The sequence below is a fragment of the Scyliorhinus torazame genome, chromosome 21, assembly GCF_047496885.1.
Source record: "Scyliorhinus torazame isolate Kashiwa2021f chromosome 21, sScyTor2.1, whole genome shotgun sequence".
NCBI classification, from domain to species: Eukaryota; Metazoa; Chordata; class Chondrichthyes; order Carcharhiniformes; family Scyliorhinidae; genus Scyliorhinus; species Scyliorhinus torazame.
This window is the reverse complement of record NC_092727.1, coordinates 134,487,073-134,506,248: the sequence shown is the minus strand read 5'-3', so window position 1 is coordinate 134,506,248 and position 19,176 is coordinate 134,487,073. Positions and strand designations below refer to the sequence as shown.

The following is a 19,176-nucleotide window of genomic DNA, read 5'->3' as shown; positions in this document are numbered from 1 at the left end:
TTGGTCTCTATAGGTAATTGTTGACTGAAACACTAGGTTCTGACACGGCTAGATTGAGCAAATGCTGAGAAATTGTTCCCTGGCTGAAAAGACAAGGGCATCGTTTCAGGATAAGGTGAGTTATTTTAGAATGAGATGAGAAATTTCCTCATTCAAAGGGTTGTGAATCTTTGGAATTCTCAATCCCAGAGGATTCTGGATGCTCTATGTTGAGTGTATCCAAGGGTGATCTGAGGAGAAAGTGGAATGGAGAATCAGGCCTATTACGGACCTTGCTTCTTCTATTCTTAAGAACTTTTTCAAGTACCAACATTATAAACAATCCACATATTTAATTAGAACCAAAAAGTGCTACAAATTTTCTTCAGTATTAATATTTCTGCTGATAACATTTCATTTATAACACTTCTGGGAATTTCCAGCAGATTCTCGTGGTGAAGCAATGCGAACTCATCCTGTCAACTCAGCTCAGCTCGTTGGTTAACTGCCGGAGTATCCCAACCACAATCTCCCGCAGAGTCTGAAACAGCAGAGACAATCAATATTACACATTTCACATCACTATTAAAGATAACTCAAGATAATTTAGTTCCCACATTATTGAATCCAGTTAGTAACCCCCACCTTTCCAAAAAATACATTTAACTGCAGAAAGTCTGAAACTAGTTTTTAATTGCAGCAGGTGACACAGAAAAGACACATCTGGATTCAGGTGGAGTCTCACTTTGTGGATTGATCACAAGACCAAAACCAAAGTGCGTTAGTTATGTCACTCTTCTGAATCCCCCGACTGTGCCTCACATCAAGTTATTGAGGTTGCAGTTTTTAATCGTGAGCAAACAGAACATCATGTTCGCACCCCATAGACTCACAACAAATATATATACAACAGTGATCGAATAGCAAACAAGAGCTGCAAAGTGATATTATAGTCTCCCCTTCTGGGCAATCAGGCCATTTATAGATTTCCTGCCTAATGTACTAAAGATCAGGGATGAAACCAGAGTTTTGCTCTGCCCTGAGTCAATGAGATTGTAATTATGGGTGATTTTAATCTGCATGTTGATTTGGCAAATCAAATTAGCCACAATACCATAGAGGAGGAATTCCTGGAGTGTTTACGGGGTGGTTTTCTGCATCAGTCTAGTCTGGGTACTGTGTAATGAGGATGGAATCATTGGCAGTCTAGTTGTGCGAGAAGAATGAGGGGGGATCTCACAGAAAACCAAAAGATTCTAACACGACTGGACAGGGTAGATGCAGGAAGGATGTTCCCGATGGTAAGTCACTAATGTGATAAATTATCTTAAGAGGAGATAGGTTTCTTTTCTAAAATACATTTACTCCCTCAGCTCCTGGGCAGAAGTGGCCAAAAGTGAACCAAATTACTCTGTCCAAATCCGCTTTTTGATTTCATCCAATTACCAGCTGAGGATTAGATGATTATGGGATGTTGCGAGGTCATCACTTGACGGCTATATTTAGTGACAGCACCATTGGAACAAATAAAGGAAGGTTTATTCTCACCACCGGGAGATGGAAGAACAACACATGCCAAACACTTTACCTGAATGTGTCCAATTATTGCTGGCCAGGTTACAGAGTGCAGACAAGTGACAATGCTACCATTATCGGTTTCCGAGCCCACACAGCACTAACACACTAAGACAACCATTAGTCCCTTGAACGTTTGGATTGTGCTAGGATCTGACCTGTGGTTTGCAGTGTTCCTCGATCCAGCTGAAGACACAGGCTGACAACTCCTGGAAACTGGTTACAGAGATGCAAGCATTGAAAGTCTGAAATAGAGGGTCCATGATGTTTTGAAAAATACGAAACTTGAGTTGATCGGTCAGCAGGCCCTTGCCTTGGTGAGGATTATTCCGATGGGCTTTTACAATCGCTTCATAATTCCTGAAAACACAAAATTATTTGTAGTTCAAATTGGAATTATTTGCATTCGCCCAATTCCAATTTTTTCTTTCTAACTAGCCAGAGAATCACCTACAGTGGCTTCCATTCCCACTTTTGCACCAATACCTCTGGTGTCCCCCACAAACCCACCCTTGGCCCCTTCCATTTCTCAGCAATCGGCATCCCTGAATCATTCAAAATGTGTCAGTTTTCGTGGGCACTCAGAACTACGGTTAGATAATGTTCAGAATCTTGGTGTTATATTTTGCCCCAAGATGAGCTTCTGACACCATCACCACCGACTTCCACCTTCATAACATCGCCCGACTCTGGCCCTGCCACCTCGGCTGCTTCTGAAACTTGTATTTGTGCCTTTCTGACCTTGAGACTTGACTATTCAAACACATTCCCAGCTTGACTTACACTTTAAACCCTCTGTTAACTTGCTGCTCATGTCCTGCACCAAGTCCCATTCATCCATCAGCCATTGTGCTGCTGTTGAACGGTTGAGGACTCTGGGTCTGGACTCGTTGGAGTTCAGAAAGATGAGGGGGGGATCTTATTGAAACTTACAGGATACTGCAAGGCCTGGATAGAGTGGAGATGGACGTGGAGAGGCCAAATCACGAGAGTCTGTAAGACCGAGATATACAAGGGCAGCACAGTGGCACCGTGGTTAGCACTGATACCTCATGGCACAGAAGACCCAAGTTCGATCCTGGCTCTGGCTCACTGTCCGTGTGGAGTTTGCACATTCTCCCCGTGTTTGCGTGGGTTTCGCCCCCACAACCCAAAGATGTGCAGAGTAGGTGGATTGGCCATGATAAATTGCCCCTTAATTGGAAAAAATGAATTGGGTACCCTAAATTTAAAATGATAGGGATACATAGGGTTTTGATTAATAAGGGGATCAGGGGTTATGGGGAGAAGGCAGGAGAATGGGGATGAGAAAAATATCAGCCATGATTGAATGGCGGAGCAGACACGATGGGCCGAGTGGCCTAATTCTGCTCCTATGTCTTATGGTCTGGTAGCAGACATTTATGACTCCACTTTCATGGGCCTTAAAAGTGGATTACATTACCAATTATATTCTTTGAATCTAAAGTAGCCAGCTGGCTGCTTTCAGCAGGGGCCTTCTCCACAGCTTGAATAGAGCAACCACAATAATTAAAAAATAATTTCATACCTGGACTTCTTTGCAGAACTGGAGAAAACAAGTATGTGAAAAAAAATCCGGGTAATTCCTAATTCATTGTCTTGTGTAAATTTAGTATTCTTTGAGGTGGTATGTGCTACTATTGGGAAATCATAGAATTTACAGTGCAAGAGGTCATTCGGCCCTTGGAAAGAGCACCCTACCCAAGCCCACGCCGCCATTCTATCCCCATAACCTCACCTAAACGTTTGGTCACTCAGGGCAATTTATCATGGCCAATCCACCTAACCTGCACATCTTTGGACAATGGGAGGAAACCCACGCAGACGGCAGCAAGTGCAAACCCCAGTCACCAGAGGCCGGAACCAAATCTGGGACCATGGAGCTGTGATGCAGCAGTGCTAACCACTGTGCCACCCTTAATGGATGCTTTTCATTGCACAAGTCCCCGGAGCAGGTACAACACACCGTTAAATATAGTGTGAAGCTCTCTATACAGTATTCACATCAAACACTCCCAGGACAGGGACAGCACGGCGTTAGATACAGAATAAAGCTCCCTCTACACTGTCCTCACCAAACACTCCCAGGACAGGTACAGCATGGGGTTAGATACAGAGTAAAGCTCCCTCTACACTGTCCTCATCAAACACTCCCAGGACAGGTACAGCACAGGGTTAGATACAGAGTAAAGCTCCCTCTACACTGTCCCCATCAAACACTCCCAGGACAGCTACAGCACGGGGTTAGATACAGAGTAAAGCTCCGTCTACACTGTCCCCATCAAACACTCCCAGGACAGGTACAACACGGGGTTAGATACAGAGTAAAGCTCCCTCTACACTGTCCCCATCAAACACTCCCAGGACAGGTACAGCACAGGGTTAGATACAGAGTAAAGCTCCCTCTACACTGTCCCCATCAAACACTCCCAGGACAGCTACAGCACAGGGTTAGATACAGACAATTCCATAAAAAGGATGAGCAAAAATGCAAGGTCAAGGAATTCTACATAACCCTGTGACATTAGTCAGGAATTGGTTGGGAGGTACATAAAGTGCAAGGTAAAGGGAATGTTTCCTAATTGGCAGGATACAAACTGTGGTGTTTTACAATCAAGGACATTCGTAGGAATATATGTGACATGATCAGTATGTGAAATGCAATAACTCTTTGATCGTTAGGCACCCACAAATTACCTAGATGTTGGGCAGGTGTGGATATCCTGAGAACTATTGGGAGTCAGCTATGGGAATGATGTGAGCTGCTGAACCCAAGTACAATATCTAAAGACGTGGTTTCAAATTGTAGTTTCTGAGAGTCCTCCAGATGGCCTGCGGGATGATCCAAGGTGCAGGTCCCTGACGTCCAATGTTACTGCCAAGGCCAGAACCTCATTCCACCACTCTGATGACATGACACAACCAGACTGGCTCCCATATGCACAGTACAAGTTGTCATAAGTACAAGCAACAACAGTAATTTTATAAGCAAGATTTATATTGCTGTTGATTTTGTTTGATCAATATAGATGCAAGATAAATGCTCGCTTCGCAGAAGATTGTGATGATTTTATAACATGGTAGATTGTTTCAAATAAACATACTTTCTCATAGTGTTACTGTTTATAATGTGAAAATATCTATGCTTTTGTTTCTGACATGAATTAATTTACTTGTATTTAATAAAAAATGCACTTCAATTTATTACATTTAGTGGTGAAAAAGCAGGAAAGTATTTATAGCTTCCATAAATTCCTATTAATTCTGCTGAGATCTTTGGGGTGACATTTGAAAGCGAGCGGGGTCGGAGAATGGATGGGCTGCAGAGTATTTTGACCCACCCATATTGGCAAAAATCTTTGAGAACCACTGACCTAAAGCAAAAGCTAAAATGCAAGTGTTCTGACTCTTAAACATTTCCGCTATTTTGAAGTATTAAATTCTATGCGTTTATGTTTTCTTGGTGGAGATGTTTGCCTGTTCTACCTTTTCTTGTCCATGATCAGTTACAAAATCCTGATGCACAATTCAGCAAAAAGTTTAATTGCTTTGTGATAACTGGAGACACTTTAGGCTGTGCAGCGGGTTCGGGGAGGGCGGTGCAGCGGGTTCTGGAGGGGGGTGCAGCCGGTTCGGGGAGGGCGGTGCAGCGGGTTCGGGGAGGGCGGTGCAGCCGGTTCGGGGAGGGGGGTGCAGCCGGTTCGGGGAGGGGGGTGCAGCCGGTTCGGGGAGGGGGGTGCAGCGGGTTCGGGGAGGGCGGTGCAGCGGGTTCGGGGAGGGGAGTGCAGCGGGTTCGGGGAGGGGGGTGCAGCGGGTTCGGGGAGGGGGGTGCAGCGGGTTCGGGGAGGGCGGTGCAGCGGGTTCGGGGAGGGGAGTGCAGCGGGTTCGGGGAGGGCGGTGCAGCGGGTTCGGGGAGGGCGGTGCAGCCGGTTCGGGGAGGGCGGTGCAGCGGGTTCTGGAGGGCGGTGCAGCCGGTTCGGGGAGGGGAGTGCAGCGGGTTCGGGGAGGGGGGTGCAGCGGGTTCGGGGAGGGGAGTGCAGCGGGTTCGGGGAGGGCGGTGCAGCGGGTTCGGGGAGGGGAGTGCAGCCGGTTCGGGGAGGGCGGTGCAGCCGGTTCGGGGAGGGCGGTGCAGCGGGTTCGGGGAGGGCGGTGCAGCCGGTTCGGGGTGTGCGGAGCAGCGGGTTCGGGGTGTGCGGAGCAGCGGGTTCGGGGAGGGCGGAGCAGCCGGTTCGGGGAGGGCGGAGCAGCCGGTTCGGGGAGGGGGGTGCAGCCGGTTCGGGGAGGGGGGTGCAGCCGGTTCGGGGAGGGGGGTGCAGCCGGTTCGGGGAGGGCGGTGCAGCCGGTTCGGGGAGGGGGGTGCAGCCGGTTCGGGGAGGGCGGTGCAGCCGGTTCGGGGAGGGGGGTGCAGCGGGTTCGGGGAGGGGGGTGCAGCGGGTTCGGGGAGGGCGGTGCAGCGGGTTCTGGAGGGCGGTGCAGCCGGTTCGGGGAGGGCGGTGCAGCGGGTTCGGGGTGGGCGGTGCAGCGGGTTCGGGGTGGGCGGTGCAGCGGGTTCGGGGAGGGGAGTGCAGCGGGTTCGGGGAGGGGGGTGCAGCGGGTTCGGGGAGGGGGGTGCAGCGGGTTCGGGGAGGGCGGTGCAGCGGGTTCGGGGAGGGGAGTGCAGCGGGTTCGGGGAGGGGGGTGCAGCGGGTTCGGGGAGGGCGGTGCAGCGGGTTCTGGAGGGCGGTGCAGCCGGTTCGGGGAGGGCGGTGCAGCGGGTTCGGGGTGGGCGGTGCAGCGGGTTCGGGGAGGGGAGTGCAGCGGGTTCGGGGAGGGGGGTGCAGCGGGTTCGGGGAGGGCGGTGCAGCGGGTTCGGGGAGGGGGGTGCAGCGGGTTCGGGGAGGGGGGTGCAGCGGGTTCGGGGAGGGGAGTGCAGCGGGTTCGGGGTGGGCGGAGCAGCGGGTTCTGGAGGGCGGTGCAGCGGGTTCGGGGAGGGGGCGGTGCAGCGGGTTCGGGGAGGGCGGTGCAGCGGGTTCGGGGAGGGCGGTGCAGCGGGTTCGGGGAGGGTGGTGCAGCGGGTTCGGGGAGGGCGGTGCAGCGGGTTCGGGGAGGGGGCGGTGCAGCGGGTTCGGGGAGGGGGGTGCAGCGGGTTCGGGGAGGGGGCGGTGCAGCGGGTTCGGGGAGGGCGGTGCAGCGGGTTCGGGGAGGGGGCGGTGCAGCGGGTTCGGGGAGGGTGGTGCAGCGGGTTCGGGGAGGGGGGTGCAGCGGGTTCTGGAGGGCGGTGCAGCGGGTTCGGGGAGGGCGGTGCAGCGGGTTCGGGGAGGGCGGTGCAGCGGGTTCGGGGAGGGGGGTGCAGCGGGTTCGGGGAGGGCGGTGCAGCGGGTTCGGGGAGGGTGGTGCAGCGGGTTCGGGGAGGGCGGTGCAGCGGGTTCGGGGAGGGCGGTGCAGCGGGTTCGGGGAGGGCGGTGCAGCCGGTTCTGGAGGGCGGTGCAGCCGGTTCGGGGAGGGCGGTGCAGCGGGTTCGGGGAGGGGGGTGCAGCGGGTTCGGGGAGGGGGGTGCAGCGGGTTCGGGGAGGGGGGTGCAGCCGGTTCGGGGAGGGGGGTGCAGCGGGTTCGGGGAGGGCGGTGCAGCGGGTTCGGGGAGGGGGGTGCAGCGGGTTCGGGGAGGGGGGTGCAGCGGGTTCGGGGAGGGCGGTGCAGCCGGTTCGGGGAGGGCGGTGCAGCGGGTTCGGGGAGGGCGGTGCAGCGGGTTCGGGGAGGGGGGTGCAGCGGGTTCGGGGAGGGCGGTGCAGCGGGTTCGGGGAGGGGAGTGCAGCGGGTTCGGGGAGGGCGGTGCAGCCGGTTCGGGGAGGGGGGTGCAGCCGGTTCGGGGAGGGCGGTGCAGCCGGTTCGGGGAGGGCGGTGCAGCCGGTTCGGGGAGGGCGGTGCAGCCGGTTCGGGGAGGGCGGTGCAGCCGGTTCGGGGAGGGCGGTGCAGCCGGTTCGGGGAGGGCGGTGCAGCGGGTTCGGGGAGGGCGGTGCAGCCGGTTCGGGGAGGGCGGTGCAGCCGGTTCGGGGAGGGGGCTGCAGCGGGTTCGGGGAGGGCGGTGCAGCCGGTTCGGGGAGGGCGGTGCAGCCGGTTCGGGGAGGGGGGTGCAGCGGGTTCGGGGAGGGCGGTGCAGCCGGTTTGGGGAGGGGGGTGCAGCGGGTTCGGGGAGGGGGGTGCAGCGGGTTCGGGGAGGGCGGTGCAGCCGGTTTGGGGAGGGGAGTGCAGCGGGTTCGGGGAGGGCGGTGCAGCCGGTTTGGGGAGGGGGGTGCAGCGGGTTCGGGGAGGGCGGAGCAGCCGGTTCGGGGAGGGGGGTGCAGCGGGTTCTGGAGGGCGGTGCAGCCGGTTCGGGGAGGGCGGTGCAGCGGGTTCGGGGAGGGGGGTGCAGCGGGTTCTGGAGGGCGGTGCAGCCGGTTCGGGGAGGGGGGTGCAGCGGGTTCGGGGAGGGCGGTGCAGCGGGTTCGGGGAGGGCGACGCAGCGGGTTCGGGGAGGGCGGTGCAGCGGGCTCGGGGAGGGCGGTGCAGCGGGCTCGGGGAGGGCGGTGCAGCGGGTTCTGGAGGGCGGTGCAGCGGGCTCGGGGAGGGCGGTGCAGCGGGTTCTGGAGGGCGGTGCAGCCGGTTCGGGGAGGGCGTGCAGCGGGTTCTGGAGGGCGGTGCAGCGGGTTCGGGGAGGGCGGTGCAGCGGGCTTGGGGAGGGCGGTGCAGCGGGTTCTGGAGGGCGGTGCAGCCGGTTCGGGGAGGGGGGTGCAGCGGGTTCGGGGAGGGCGGTGCAGCGGGTTCGGGGAGAAGGGGTGCAGCGGGTTCGGGGAGGGGGCGGTGCAGCGGGTTCGGGGAGAAGGGGTGCAGCGGGTTCGGGGAGGGGGCGGTGCAGCGGGTTCTGGAGGGCGGAGCAGCCGGTTCAGGGAGGGGGGTGCAGCGGGTTCGGGGAGGGCGGTGCAGCGGGTTCTGGAGGGCGGTGCAGCCGGTTCGGGGAGGGCGGTGCAGCGGGTTCGGGGAGGGGGGTGCAGCGGGTTCGGGGAGGGCGGTGCAGCCGGTTCGGGGAGGGCGGTGCAGCGGGTTTGGGGAGGGGAGTGCAGCGGGTTCGGGGAGGGCGGTGCAGCCGGTTCGGGGAGGGGGGTGCAGCGGGTTCGGGGAGGGCGGTGCAGCGGGTTCGGGGAGGGTGGTGCAGCGGGTTCGGGGAGGGCGGTGCAGCGGGTTCTGGAGGGCGGTGCAGCGGGTTCGGGGAGGGCGGTGCAGCGGGTTCGGGGAGGGGGGTGCAGCGGGTTCGGGGAGGGCGGTGCAGCGGGTTCGGGGAGGGTGGTGCAGCGGGTTCGGGGAGGGCGGTGCAGCGGGTTCGGGGAGGGCGGTGCAGCGGGTTCGGGGAGGGCGGTGCAGCCGGTTCTGGAGGGCGGTGCAGCCGGTTCGGGGAGGGCGGTGCAGCGGGTTCGGGGAGGGGGGTGCAGCGGGTTCGGGGAGGGGGGTGCAGCGGGTTCGGGGAGGGGGGTGCAGCCGGTTCGGGGAGGGGGGTGCAGCGGGTTCGGGGAGGGCGGTGCAGCGGGTTCGGGGAGGGGGGTGCAGCGGGTTCGGGGAGGGGGGTGCAGCGGGTTCGGGGAGGGCGGTGCAGCCGGTTCGGGGAGGGCGGTGCAGCGGGTTCGGGGAGGGCGGTGCAGCGGGTTCGGGGAGGGGGGTGCAGCGGGTTCGGGGAGGGGGGTGCAGCGGGTTCGGGGAGGGGAGTGCAGCGGGTTCGGGGAGGGCGGTGCAGCCGGTTCGGGGAGGGGGGTGCAGCCGGTTCGGGGAGGGCGGTGCAGCCGGTTCGGGGAGGGCGGTGCAGCCGGTTCGGGGAGGGCGGTGCAGCCGGTTCGGGGAGGGCGGTGCAGCGGGTTCGGGGAGGGCGGTGCAGCGGGTTCGGGGAGGGGGGTGCAGCGGGTTCGGGGAGGGCGGTGCAGCGGGTTCGGGGAGGGGAGTGCAGCGGGTTCGGGGAGGGCGGTGCAGCCGGTTCGGGGAGGGGGGTGCAGCCGGTTCGGGGAGGGCGGTGCAGCCGGTTCGGGGAGGGCGGTGCAGCCGGTTCGGGGAGGGCGGTGCAGCCGGTTCGGGGAGGGCGGTGCAGCGGGTTCGGGGAGGGCGGTGCAGCCGGTTCGGGGAGGGCGGTGCAGCCGGTTCGGGGAGGGGGCTGCAGCGGGTTCGGGGAGGGCGGTGCAGCCGGTTCGGGGAGGGCGGTGCAGCCGGTTCGGGGAGGGGGGTGCAGCGGGTTCGGGGAGGGCGGTGCAGCCGGTTTGGGGAGGGGGGTGCAGCGGGTTCGGGGAGGGGGGTGCAGCGGGTTCGGGGAGGGCGGTGCAGCCGGTTTGGGGAGGGGAGTGCAGCCGGTTCGGGGAGGGGGGTGCAGCGGGTTCTGGAGGGCGGTGCAGCCGGTTCGGGGAGGGCGGTGCAGCGGGTTCGGGGAGGGGGGTGCAGCGGGTTCTGGAGGGCGGTGCAGCCGGTTCGGGGAGGGGGGTGCAGCGGGTTCGGGGAGGGCGGTGCAGCGGGTTCGGGGAGGGCGACGCAGCGGGTTCGGGGAGGGCGGAGCAGCGGGTTCGGGGAGGGCGGTGCAGCGGGCTCGGGGAGGGCGGTGCAGCGGGTTCTGGAGGGCGGTGCAGCCGGTTCGGGGAGGGCGTGCAGCGGGTTCTGGAGGGCGGTGCAGCGGGTTCGGGGAGGGCGGTGCAGCGGGCTTGGGGAGGGCGGTGCAGCGGGTTCTGGAGGGCGGTGCAGCCGGTTCGGGGAGGGGGGTGCAGCGGGTTCGGGGAGGGCGGTGCAGCGGGTTCGGGGAGAAGGGGTGCAGCGGGTTCGGGGAGGGGGCGGTGCAGCGGGTTCGGGGAGAAGGGGTGCAGCGGGTTCGGGGAGGGGGCGGTGCAGCGGGTTCTGGAGGGCGGAGCAGCCGGTTCAGGGAGGGGGGTGCAGCGGGTTCGGGGAGGGCGGTGCAGCGGGTTCTGGAGGGCGGTGCAGCCGGTTCGGGGAGGGCGGTGCAGCGGGTTCGGGGAGGGGGGTGCAGCGGGTTCGGGGAGGGCGGTGCAGCCGGTTCGGGGAGGGCGGTGCAGCGGGTTTGGGGAGGGGAGTGCAGCGGGTTCGGGGAGGGCGGTGCAGCCGGTTCGGGGAGGGGGGTGCAGCGGGTTCGGGGAGGGCGGTGCAGCGGGTTCGGGGAGGGTGGTGCAGCGGGTTCGGGGAGGGCGGTGCAGCGGGTTCTGGAGGGCGGTGCAGCGGGTTCGGGGAGGGCGGTGCAGCGGGTTCGGGGAGGGGGGTGCAGCGGGTTCGGGGAGGGCGGTGCAGCGGGTTCGGGGAGGGTGGTGCAGCGGGTTCGGGGAGGGCGGTGCAGCGGGTTCGGGGAGGGCGGTGCAGCCGGTTCTGGAGGGCGGTGCAGCCGGTTCGGGGAGGGCGGTGCAGCGGGTTCGGGGAGGGGGGTGCAGCGGGTTCGGGGAGGGGGGTGCAGCGGGTTCGGGGAGGGGGGTGCAGCCGGTTCGGGGAGGGGGGTGCAGCGGGTTCGGGGAGGGCGGTGCAGCGGGTTCGGGGAGGGGGGTGCAGCGGGTTCGGGGAGGGGGGTGCAGCGGGTTCGGGGAGGGCGGTGCAGCCGGTTCGGGGAGGGCGGTGCAGCGGGTTCGGGGAGGGCGGTGCAGCGGGTTCGGGGAGGGGGGTGCAGCGGGTTCGGGGAGGGCGGTGCAGCGGGTTCGGGGAGGGGAGTGCAGCGGGTTCGGGGAGGGCGGTGCAGCCGGTTCGGGGAGGGGGGTGCAGCCGGTTCGGGGAGGGCGGTGCAGCCGGTTCGGGGAGGGCGGTGCAGCCGGTTCGGGGAGGGCGGTGCAGCCGGTTCGGGGAGGGCGGTGCAGCCGGTTCGGGGAGGGCGGTGCAGCCGGTTCGGGGAGGGCGGTGCAGCGGGTTCGGGGAGGGCGGTGCAGCGGGTTCGGGGAGGGCGGTGCAGCCGGTTCGGGGAGGGCGGTGCAGCCGGTTCGGGGAGGGGGCTGCAGCGGGTTCGGGGAGGGCGGTGCAGCCGGTTCGGGGAGGGCGGTGCAGCCGGTTCGGGGAGGGGGGTGCAGCGGGTTCGGGGAGGGCGGTGCAGCCGGTTTGGGGAGGGGGGTGCAGCGGGTTCGGGGAGGGGGGTGCAGCGGGTTCGGGGAGGGCGGTGCAGCCGGTTTGGGGAGGGGAGTGCAGCCGGTTCGGGGAGGGGGGTGCAGCGGGTTCTGGAGGGCGGTGCAGCCGGTTCGGGGAGGGCGGTGCAGCGGGTTCGGGGAGGGGGGTGCAGCCGGTTCGGGGAGGGCGGTGCAGCCGGTTCGGGGAGGGGGGTGCAGCGGGTTCGGGGAGGGCGGTGCAGCGGGTTCGGGGAGGGCGACGCAGCGGGTTCGGGGAGGGCGGAGCAGCGGGTTCGGGGAGGGCGGTGCAGCGGGCTCGGGGAGGGCGGTGCAGCGGGTTCTGGAGGGCGGTGCAGCCGGTTCGGGGAGGGCGTGCAGCGGGTTCTGGAGGGCGGTGCAGCGGGTTCGGGGAGGGCGGTGCAGCGGGCTTGGGGAGGGCGGTGCAGCGGGTTCTGGAGGGCGGTGCAGCCGGTTCGGGGAGGGGGGTGCAGCGGGTTCGGGGAGGGTGGTGCAGCCGGTTCGGGGAGGGCGGTGCAGCGGGTTCGGGGAGGGCGGTGCAGCGGGTTCGGGGAGGGCGGTGCAGCGGGTTCGGGGAGGGCGGAGCAGCAGGTTCGGGGAGGGCGGTGCAGCGGGTTCGGGGAGGGGGGTGCAGCGGGTTCTGGAGGGCGGTGCAGCGGGTTCGGGGAGGGCGGTGCAGCCGGTTCGGGGAGGGGGGTGCAGCGGGTTCGGGGAGGGGGGTGCAGCGGGTTCGGGGAGGGGGGTGCAGCGGGTTCTGGAGGGCGGTGCAGCGGGTTCGGGGAGGGCGGTGCAGCGTGTTCGGGGAGGGGGGTGCAGCGGGTTCTGGAGGGCGGTGCAGCCGGTTCGGGGAGGGGGGTGCAGCGGGTTCGGGGAGGGGGGTGCAGCGGGTTCTGGAGGGCGGTGCAGCCGGTTCGGGGAGGGGGGTGCAGCGGGTTCGGGGAGGGGGGTGCAGCCGGTTCTGGGAGGGCGGTGCAGCGGGTTCGGGGAGGGGGGTGCAGCGGGTTCGGGGAGGGGGGTGCAGCGGGTTCGGGGAGGGGGGTGCAGCGGGTTCGGGGAGGGGGGTGCAGCGGGTTCGGGGAGGGGGGTGCAGCGGGTTCGGGGAGGGGGGTGCAGCGGGTTCTGGAGGGCGGTGCAGCCGGTTCGGGGAGGGAAGTGCAGCGGGTTCGGGGAGGGCGGGGCAGCCGGTTCGGGGAGGGCGGTGCAGCGGGTTCGGGGAGGGCGGTGCAGCCGGTTCGGGGAGGGCGGTGCAGCGGGTTCTGGAGGGCGGTGCAGCCGGTTCTGGAGGGCGGTGCAGCCGGTTCGGGGCGGGCGGTGCAGCCGGTTCGGGGAGGGCGGTGCAGCGGGTTCGGGGAGGGCGGTGCAGCCGGTTCGGGGAGGGCGGTGCAGCGGGTTCTGGAGGGCGGTGCAGCGGGTTCGGGGAGGGGGGTGCAGCGGGTTCGGGGAGGGCGGTGCAGCGGGTTCGGGGAGGGGAGTGCAGCGGGTTCTGGAGGGCGGTGCAGCGGGTTCGGGGAGGGCGGTGCAGCGGGTTCGGGGAGGGGAGTGCAGCGGGTTCTGGAGGGGGGTGCAGCGGGTTCGGGGAGGGCGGTGCAGCGGGTTCGGGGAGGGCGGTGCAGCGGATTTGGGGAGGGCGGTGCAGCGGGTTCGGGGAGGGGGCGCAGCGGGTTCGGGGTGGGCGGTGCAGCCGGTTCGGGGAGGGCGGTGCAGCGGGTTCGGGGAGGGGGCGCAGCGGGTTCGGGGTGGGCGGTGCAGCCGGTTCGGGGAGGGCGGTGCAGCGGGTTCGGGGAGGGGGCGCAGCGGGTTCGGGGTGGGCGGTGCAGCCGGTTCGGGGAGGGCGGTGCAGCGGGTTCGGGGAGGGTGGTGCAGCGGGTTCGGGGAGGGCGGTGCAGCCGGTTCGGGGAGGGCGGTGCAGCGGGTTCGGGGAGGGTGGTGCAGCGGGTTCGGGGAGGGCGGTGCAGCCGGTTCGGGGAGGGCGGTGCAGCGGGTTCGGGGAGGGCGGTGCAGCGGGTTCTGGAGGGCGGTGCAGCGGGTTCGGGGAGGGCGGTGCAGCGGGTTCGGGGAGGGCGGTGCAGCGGTTTCGGGGAGGGGGGTGCAGCGGGTTCGGGGAGGGCGGTGCAGCGGGTTCGGGGAGGGCGGTGCAGCCGGTTCGGGGAGGGCGGTGCAGCGGGTTCGGGGAGGGCGGTGCAGCGGGTTCGGGGAGGGCGGTGCAGCCGGTTCGGGGAGGGGGCTGCAGCGGGTTCGGGGAGGGCGGTGCAGCCGGTTCGGGGAGGGCGGTGCAGCCGGTTCGGGGAGGGGGGTGCAGCGGGTTCGGGGAGGGCGGTGCAGCCGGTTCGGGGAGGGGGGTGCAGCGGGTTCGGGGAGGGCGGTGCAGCCGGTTCGGGGAGGGCGGTGCAGCCGGTTTTGGGAGGGGAGTGCAGCCGGTTCGGGGAGGGGGGTGCAGCGGGTTCTGGAGGGCGGTGCAGCCGGTTCGGGGAGGGCGGTGCAGCGGGTTCTGGGAGGGGGGTGCAGCGGGTTCTGGAGGGCGGTGCAGCCGGTTCGGGGAGGGGAGTGCAGCGGGTTCGGGGAGGGCGGTGCAGCGGGTTCGGGGAGGGGGTGCAGCCGGTTCTGGAGGGCGGAGCAGCGGGTTCGGGGAGGGCGGTGCAGCGGGTTCTGGAGGGCGGTGCAGCCGGTTCGGGGAGGGGAGTGCAGCAGGTTCGGGGAGGGCGGTGCAGCGGGTTCTGGAGGGCGGTGCAGCGGGTTCTGGAGGGCGGTGCAGCCGGTTCGGGGAGGGGGGTGCAGCCGGTTCTGGAGGGCGGTGCAGCGGGTTCTGGAGGGCGGTGCAGCCGGTTCTGGAGGGCGGTGCAGCGGGTTCTGGAGGGCGGTGCAGCCGGTTCGGGGAGGGCGGTGCAGCCGGTTCTGGAGGGCGGTGCAGCGGGTTCGGGGAGGGCGGTGCAGCGGGCTCGGGGAGGGGAGTGCAGCGGGTTCGGGGAGGGCGGAGCAGCGGGTTCGGGGAGGGGAGTGCAGCGGGTTCGGGGTGGGCGGTGCAGCGGGTTCTGGAGGGCGGTGCAGCCGGTTCTGGAGGGCGGTGCAGCGGGTTCTGGACGGCGGTGCAGCCGGTTCGGGGAGGGCGGTGCAGCCGGTTCGGGGAGGGCGGTGCAGCGGGTTCTGGAGGGCGGTGCAGCCGGTTCTGGAGGGCGGTGCAGCCGGTTCTGGAGGGCGGTGCAGCCGGTTCTGGAGGGCGGTGCAGCACACAGTACATCCCAGAGACCAAAGAGCTCAGCTTTAAGGTGATTGGCAAAAGAACCAAAAATGACATGAAGAGAACTGGTTTTACACATGGTTACCATGTGCAGAGCATCACCTGACTGGGTGGTGACAACAGCTTCAATCGTCACCCTGAAACTGGATGGGGGAGATGGTAGAGGAGTAACAATGTCACGTTAATGGTCTGGGGATGTGGATTCAAATTCCAACACGGCAGCTGAAATTGAGACCATGAAACCATCATCGATTGTTGTAAAGGCTCATCTGGTTCTTTCGGAAGGAAATCTGCCGTCCTTACCCCAAGCCTGGCCGACATGTCACTCTGGACCCACAACAATGTGGGTGACTCTTAACTGGCCCTCAGAAATGTTCAGTTTAAAGGCAATTGAGGGTGTCGTGCACCTGGTTCTCCAGCAACGCCCACCACAGGACAGAACTAAAAAATAGAAATTGCTGAGATATAGAGAAAAGCAAGACAGTGGGACTAACTGGATTTCTCGCCAAAAGAGTCAATGCAGACCCCAGAAGCCTCCTTTTGTGCTGCAATATTCCAGGAATAATTTGTACTGAGCCCTGCTATCAAACCCCGAATGGAAAACCTGGCTCACTCACCCAACCCTTCCTCAGCCTCCCCTGATCCTTCACCCTCAGGCGAGTCCCCTGAAACATCACGTCGGCCTTTAGATTCTTTAAATGTGTAAAAATCCTCGACCTCCTCCCCGGTCCCCCTAACCTCCTCACATTCCACGTTACTGTTCTGACAGGGCCCACGTGTCTCTCACCCCACTCCCTCCCCTGCCCCTCCTACCCACCATCATTATAGCCCCGGGCCCAGTTGCTCAGGCCTGACCCACCCCATCCGTTACCATCGAACCCCTCTCCCAGAATCACCCCCATTCACTTCCTCTTGAAAACACCTCTTCCAGTATCGATCCCATGCCCCCACCCCTTTCATGGAATGTGTGCGTCACTGTCGAGGCCAGCATTTGTTGCCTGCCCTAATTGCCCTCAAACTGAGTGGTACTTTAAGAGTCAACCACAGTGCTGTGGGTCTGGAGTCACATGTAGGCCAGACCAGGTAAGGACAGCAGATTTCTTTCCCTAAAGGACATTAATGAACCAGATGGGTTTTTACGACAATCGACAATGGTTTCATGGTCATCTTTAGACTTTTTAATTCCAGATTTTTATTGAATTCAAATTTCACCATTTGCTGTGATGGGATTTGAACTCGAGCGCCCAGAACATTCCCCTAGGTGTCTGGATTACTAGTCCAGTGACAACACCAGCACAGTGCACAATGTTACTCAATTGTGTGGAGGCAGAACAACATTTTGGGCTGATGGCAGCATTCTATTTGTGTAAAATAGCACGTGTTCCTAATGTTTAGTAACATCATTAAACTGCTTGCTTAAGCTATTGTTTATTTTTTTGAAGTACTTTGCCTTTCCAAGGGAGACCAGATGCTTTTCAGGTTAGAAAGTGGCAGCCTTTAGCCTATTTGTGAGTTACGGGAACACAGCGAACAATGCTCTGATCAAGATGGCCACTATATCTTGCAGATAACTTAATTCTGCATCATGCTTTCAAGGTGAGAAAATGAATTCCCTCCACCACTGACGCATAGTGGCAGCATTGTGTATCATTTACGAGATGCACTACAGCACGCACCAAAGCTCCTTTGACAGCACCTTCATAAACTGTGACCTCTACCACCTAAAACAAGGGCAGCAGATACCTGGGAACACCATCATCTGCACGTTTCCTCCAAGCCACACACCACCCTGACTTGGAATTATATTGCTGTTCCTTCACTGTCACGGGCTCAGAATCCTGAACCTCCCTCCAGCCGAACGTTACTTTGCGTGTACCCACTGGACTGATGGACTGCACCAGCTCAGGAAAGCTACTCACTACCATCTTCTCAAGCAAATTATGGACGGGCAAAAAATATTTGCCTCATTAGAGACACACATTGTGTGAAAGAATTGAAAAATAACAAAGCGAGCTGTGCAGATGCTAACAGGAACTTAGGAAAGGGACATAAAGCAGCTTCAGTGGGTTGGAAAACTGTGTCAGATGGTGTTCATTGTGGGCAAGTGAAAATTAATTGCAACATATTTATTGACAAGAGGAAATGTGAGCTTTTATGAAGTTAAATAAAAACAGAAAATGCTGGATAAACTCAGCAGGTCTGGCAGCGTCTATGGAGAGAGAAACAGAGTTGATGATTAGAGGCAATATGACCCTTTTACAGAGATAGAAATGTGATGAATGATATAGTTGGAGAGGTGGGGCAGAATAGAAGAACATAAGAACTAGGAGCAGGAGTTGGTCATTTTGCCCCTCGAGCCCGCTCCGCCATTCAATGAGATCATGGCTGATCTTTTTGTGGACTCAGCTCCACTTACCCTCCCGTTCACCGTAACCTTGTACTCCTTTACTGTTCAAAAATCTATCTACCTTTGCCTTAAAAACATTCAACGAGGTCGCCTCAACTGCTTCACTGGGCAGGGAATTCTACAGATTCATAACCCTTCGGGCAAAGAAATTCCTCCTCATCTCAGTCCTGAAGCTACTTCCCCTTATTTTGAGGCTATGCCCCCTAGTTCTGCTTTCACCCGCCAGTGGAAACAACCTGCCCACTTCTATCCTATCTATTCCCTTCATAATTCGATACGCTTCTATAAGATCCCCCCTCATTCTTCTAAAAAAGGGCAGGGATGGGTCGGAGCTAAAGAGAGATTGACAAAGCTGTCACGGACAAAGTGGGTGTTAATGGCGTTCTGAAGGAGGGCAGAGTGCGAATAGTGGAATAATGTTAAGATAACAGTATGCGTTAATAGGAGAACAAAGGTGAGTGCTGAGTGGGACAGGTGGCCATGCGGGGGAGGGGTGGAGTTGTGGGGGGAACCGAAAAATAAAAAAGGGGGTGCGTCAATATGGAGGGGAACGTTCACAGTCTAAAGTTGTTGAACCCAATGTTGAGTCCAGTATGAAGTGTTGTTCTTCCAGTTTGGTCTGGGCAGCACTGCAGCAGGCCGAGGATGGACCTGTGAGTGGACCTGAGACAAGACGCTGAGTCGAAATGGCAGGAAGATTGGCATAATGCTTGCGGATAGAACAAAGGTGTTCTACAAAGCTGTCATGCAGTCTGTATTTAATCTCCCCAATGTACAGACCACATTGGGAGCAGCAAATACAGTTGACCAAATTGGAAGAGGTGTAAGTGAATTGTTGCTTCACCTGAAAGGAGTGTTTGGGCAGTGGGGACAGTGAGGGGGGAGGAGGTAAAAGGGGCAGGTACTGCACCTTCTGCGATTGCATGGGAAGGGCATTAAGGGTTGGAGGCACTGGAAGAGTGGACCAGGGTGTCACAGAAAAGTGGTCCCTGCGGAATGCTGACTGGTGGGGAGGGGGGGGGGGGGGGATGATGTGTTCAGTGCTGGTATCACGCTGGAGTTGGCAGAAATAGCAGCGGTTGATCCTTTGAATGCGGAGGCTGGTGGGGTGAAATAGGAGGACAAGGCGGACTCTATCCTGCTTCTGGGAGGGAGGGAAAAGGGTGAGGACATGGATGCGGGAGAGGGTTAGACATGGTTGAGTGTCCCTGTCAATCAGAGCGCAGTGAATCCTTGGTTGAGGAGAAGGGGAGACATGTCCAAAAGGCTATTTTCAAAGCATCATTGAAACTGGGAGTTCGGGATGGAGTCCTTATAGGTAGCGGGGTGTGAGTGGCTATAATCGAGGTAGCTGTGGGAGTCACCTTTGTCAATCTCTTATTTGCTTTGACCTATCCCTGTCCTTCTATCCTGCCCCACCTTCGCCCCCCCCCCCCCCCCCCCCCACACACACACACAAACACAACTAAATCATTCATCACATTTCTACCCCTCTTCAGTTCTGTAGAAGGGTCTAAACATTGACTCTGTTTCTCTTTCCACACAGGCTGCCAGATTTGCTCAGTCAACGAGCATTTTGTGTTTTTATTCCAGATTTTCAGCACCGCAGTATTTTGATTTGATTTTTTATAAAGTTGCCGTGTTTTGGGCGGTGAAATGAAGGGAGTCATCTGACCTGTTTTGAATTTGGTTGACAGCAAGCTGCGGTGGTTTGGCTGTTATAGATTACAGGGTGTGGGGGAGAAGTTGTTTTACTGGGAAACTTTATAGGTTTTCACACCTGTGCTGATGGTAATAGACTGTTGTCTCCAAAGTCCCAGGAAGGTGTTAGAAATATCAGGGTTTAGGCGGCACAGTGGTTAGCACTTCTG

At 61.1% G+C, this 19,176-nt stretch overlaps 1 protein-coding gene across 1 annotated transcript in view; it reads right to left on the bottom strand.

Moving 5' to 3' along the window:
• Positions 1-312: 312 nt before the first annotated feature.
• LOC140398707 (max-like protein X) overlaps positions 313-19,176 on the bottom strand; it is a 50,150-nt gene continuing 31,286 nt past the window's right edge. The window contains 2 exon segments of the mRNA XM_072487721.1: positions 313-520; positions 1,713-1,914. Coding sequence (XP_072343822.1) covers positions 464-520; positions 1,713-1,914 — 259 coding nt within the window. The 3' untranslated portion in view covers positions 313-463.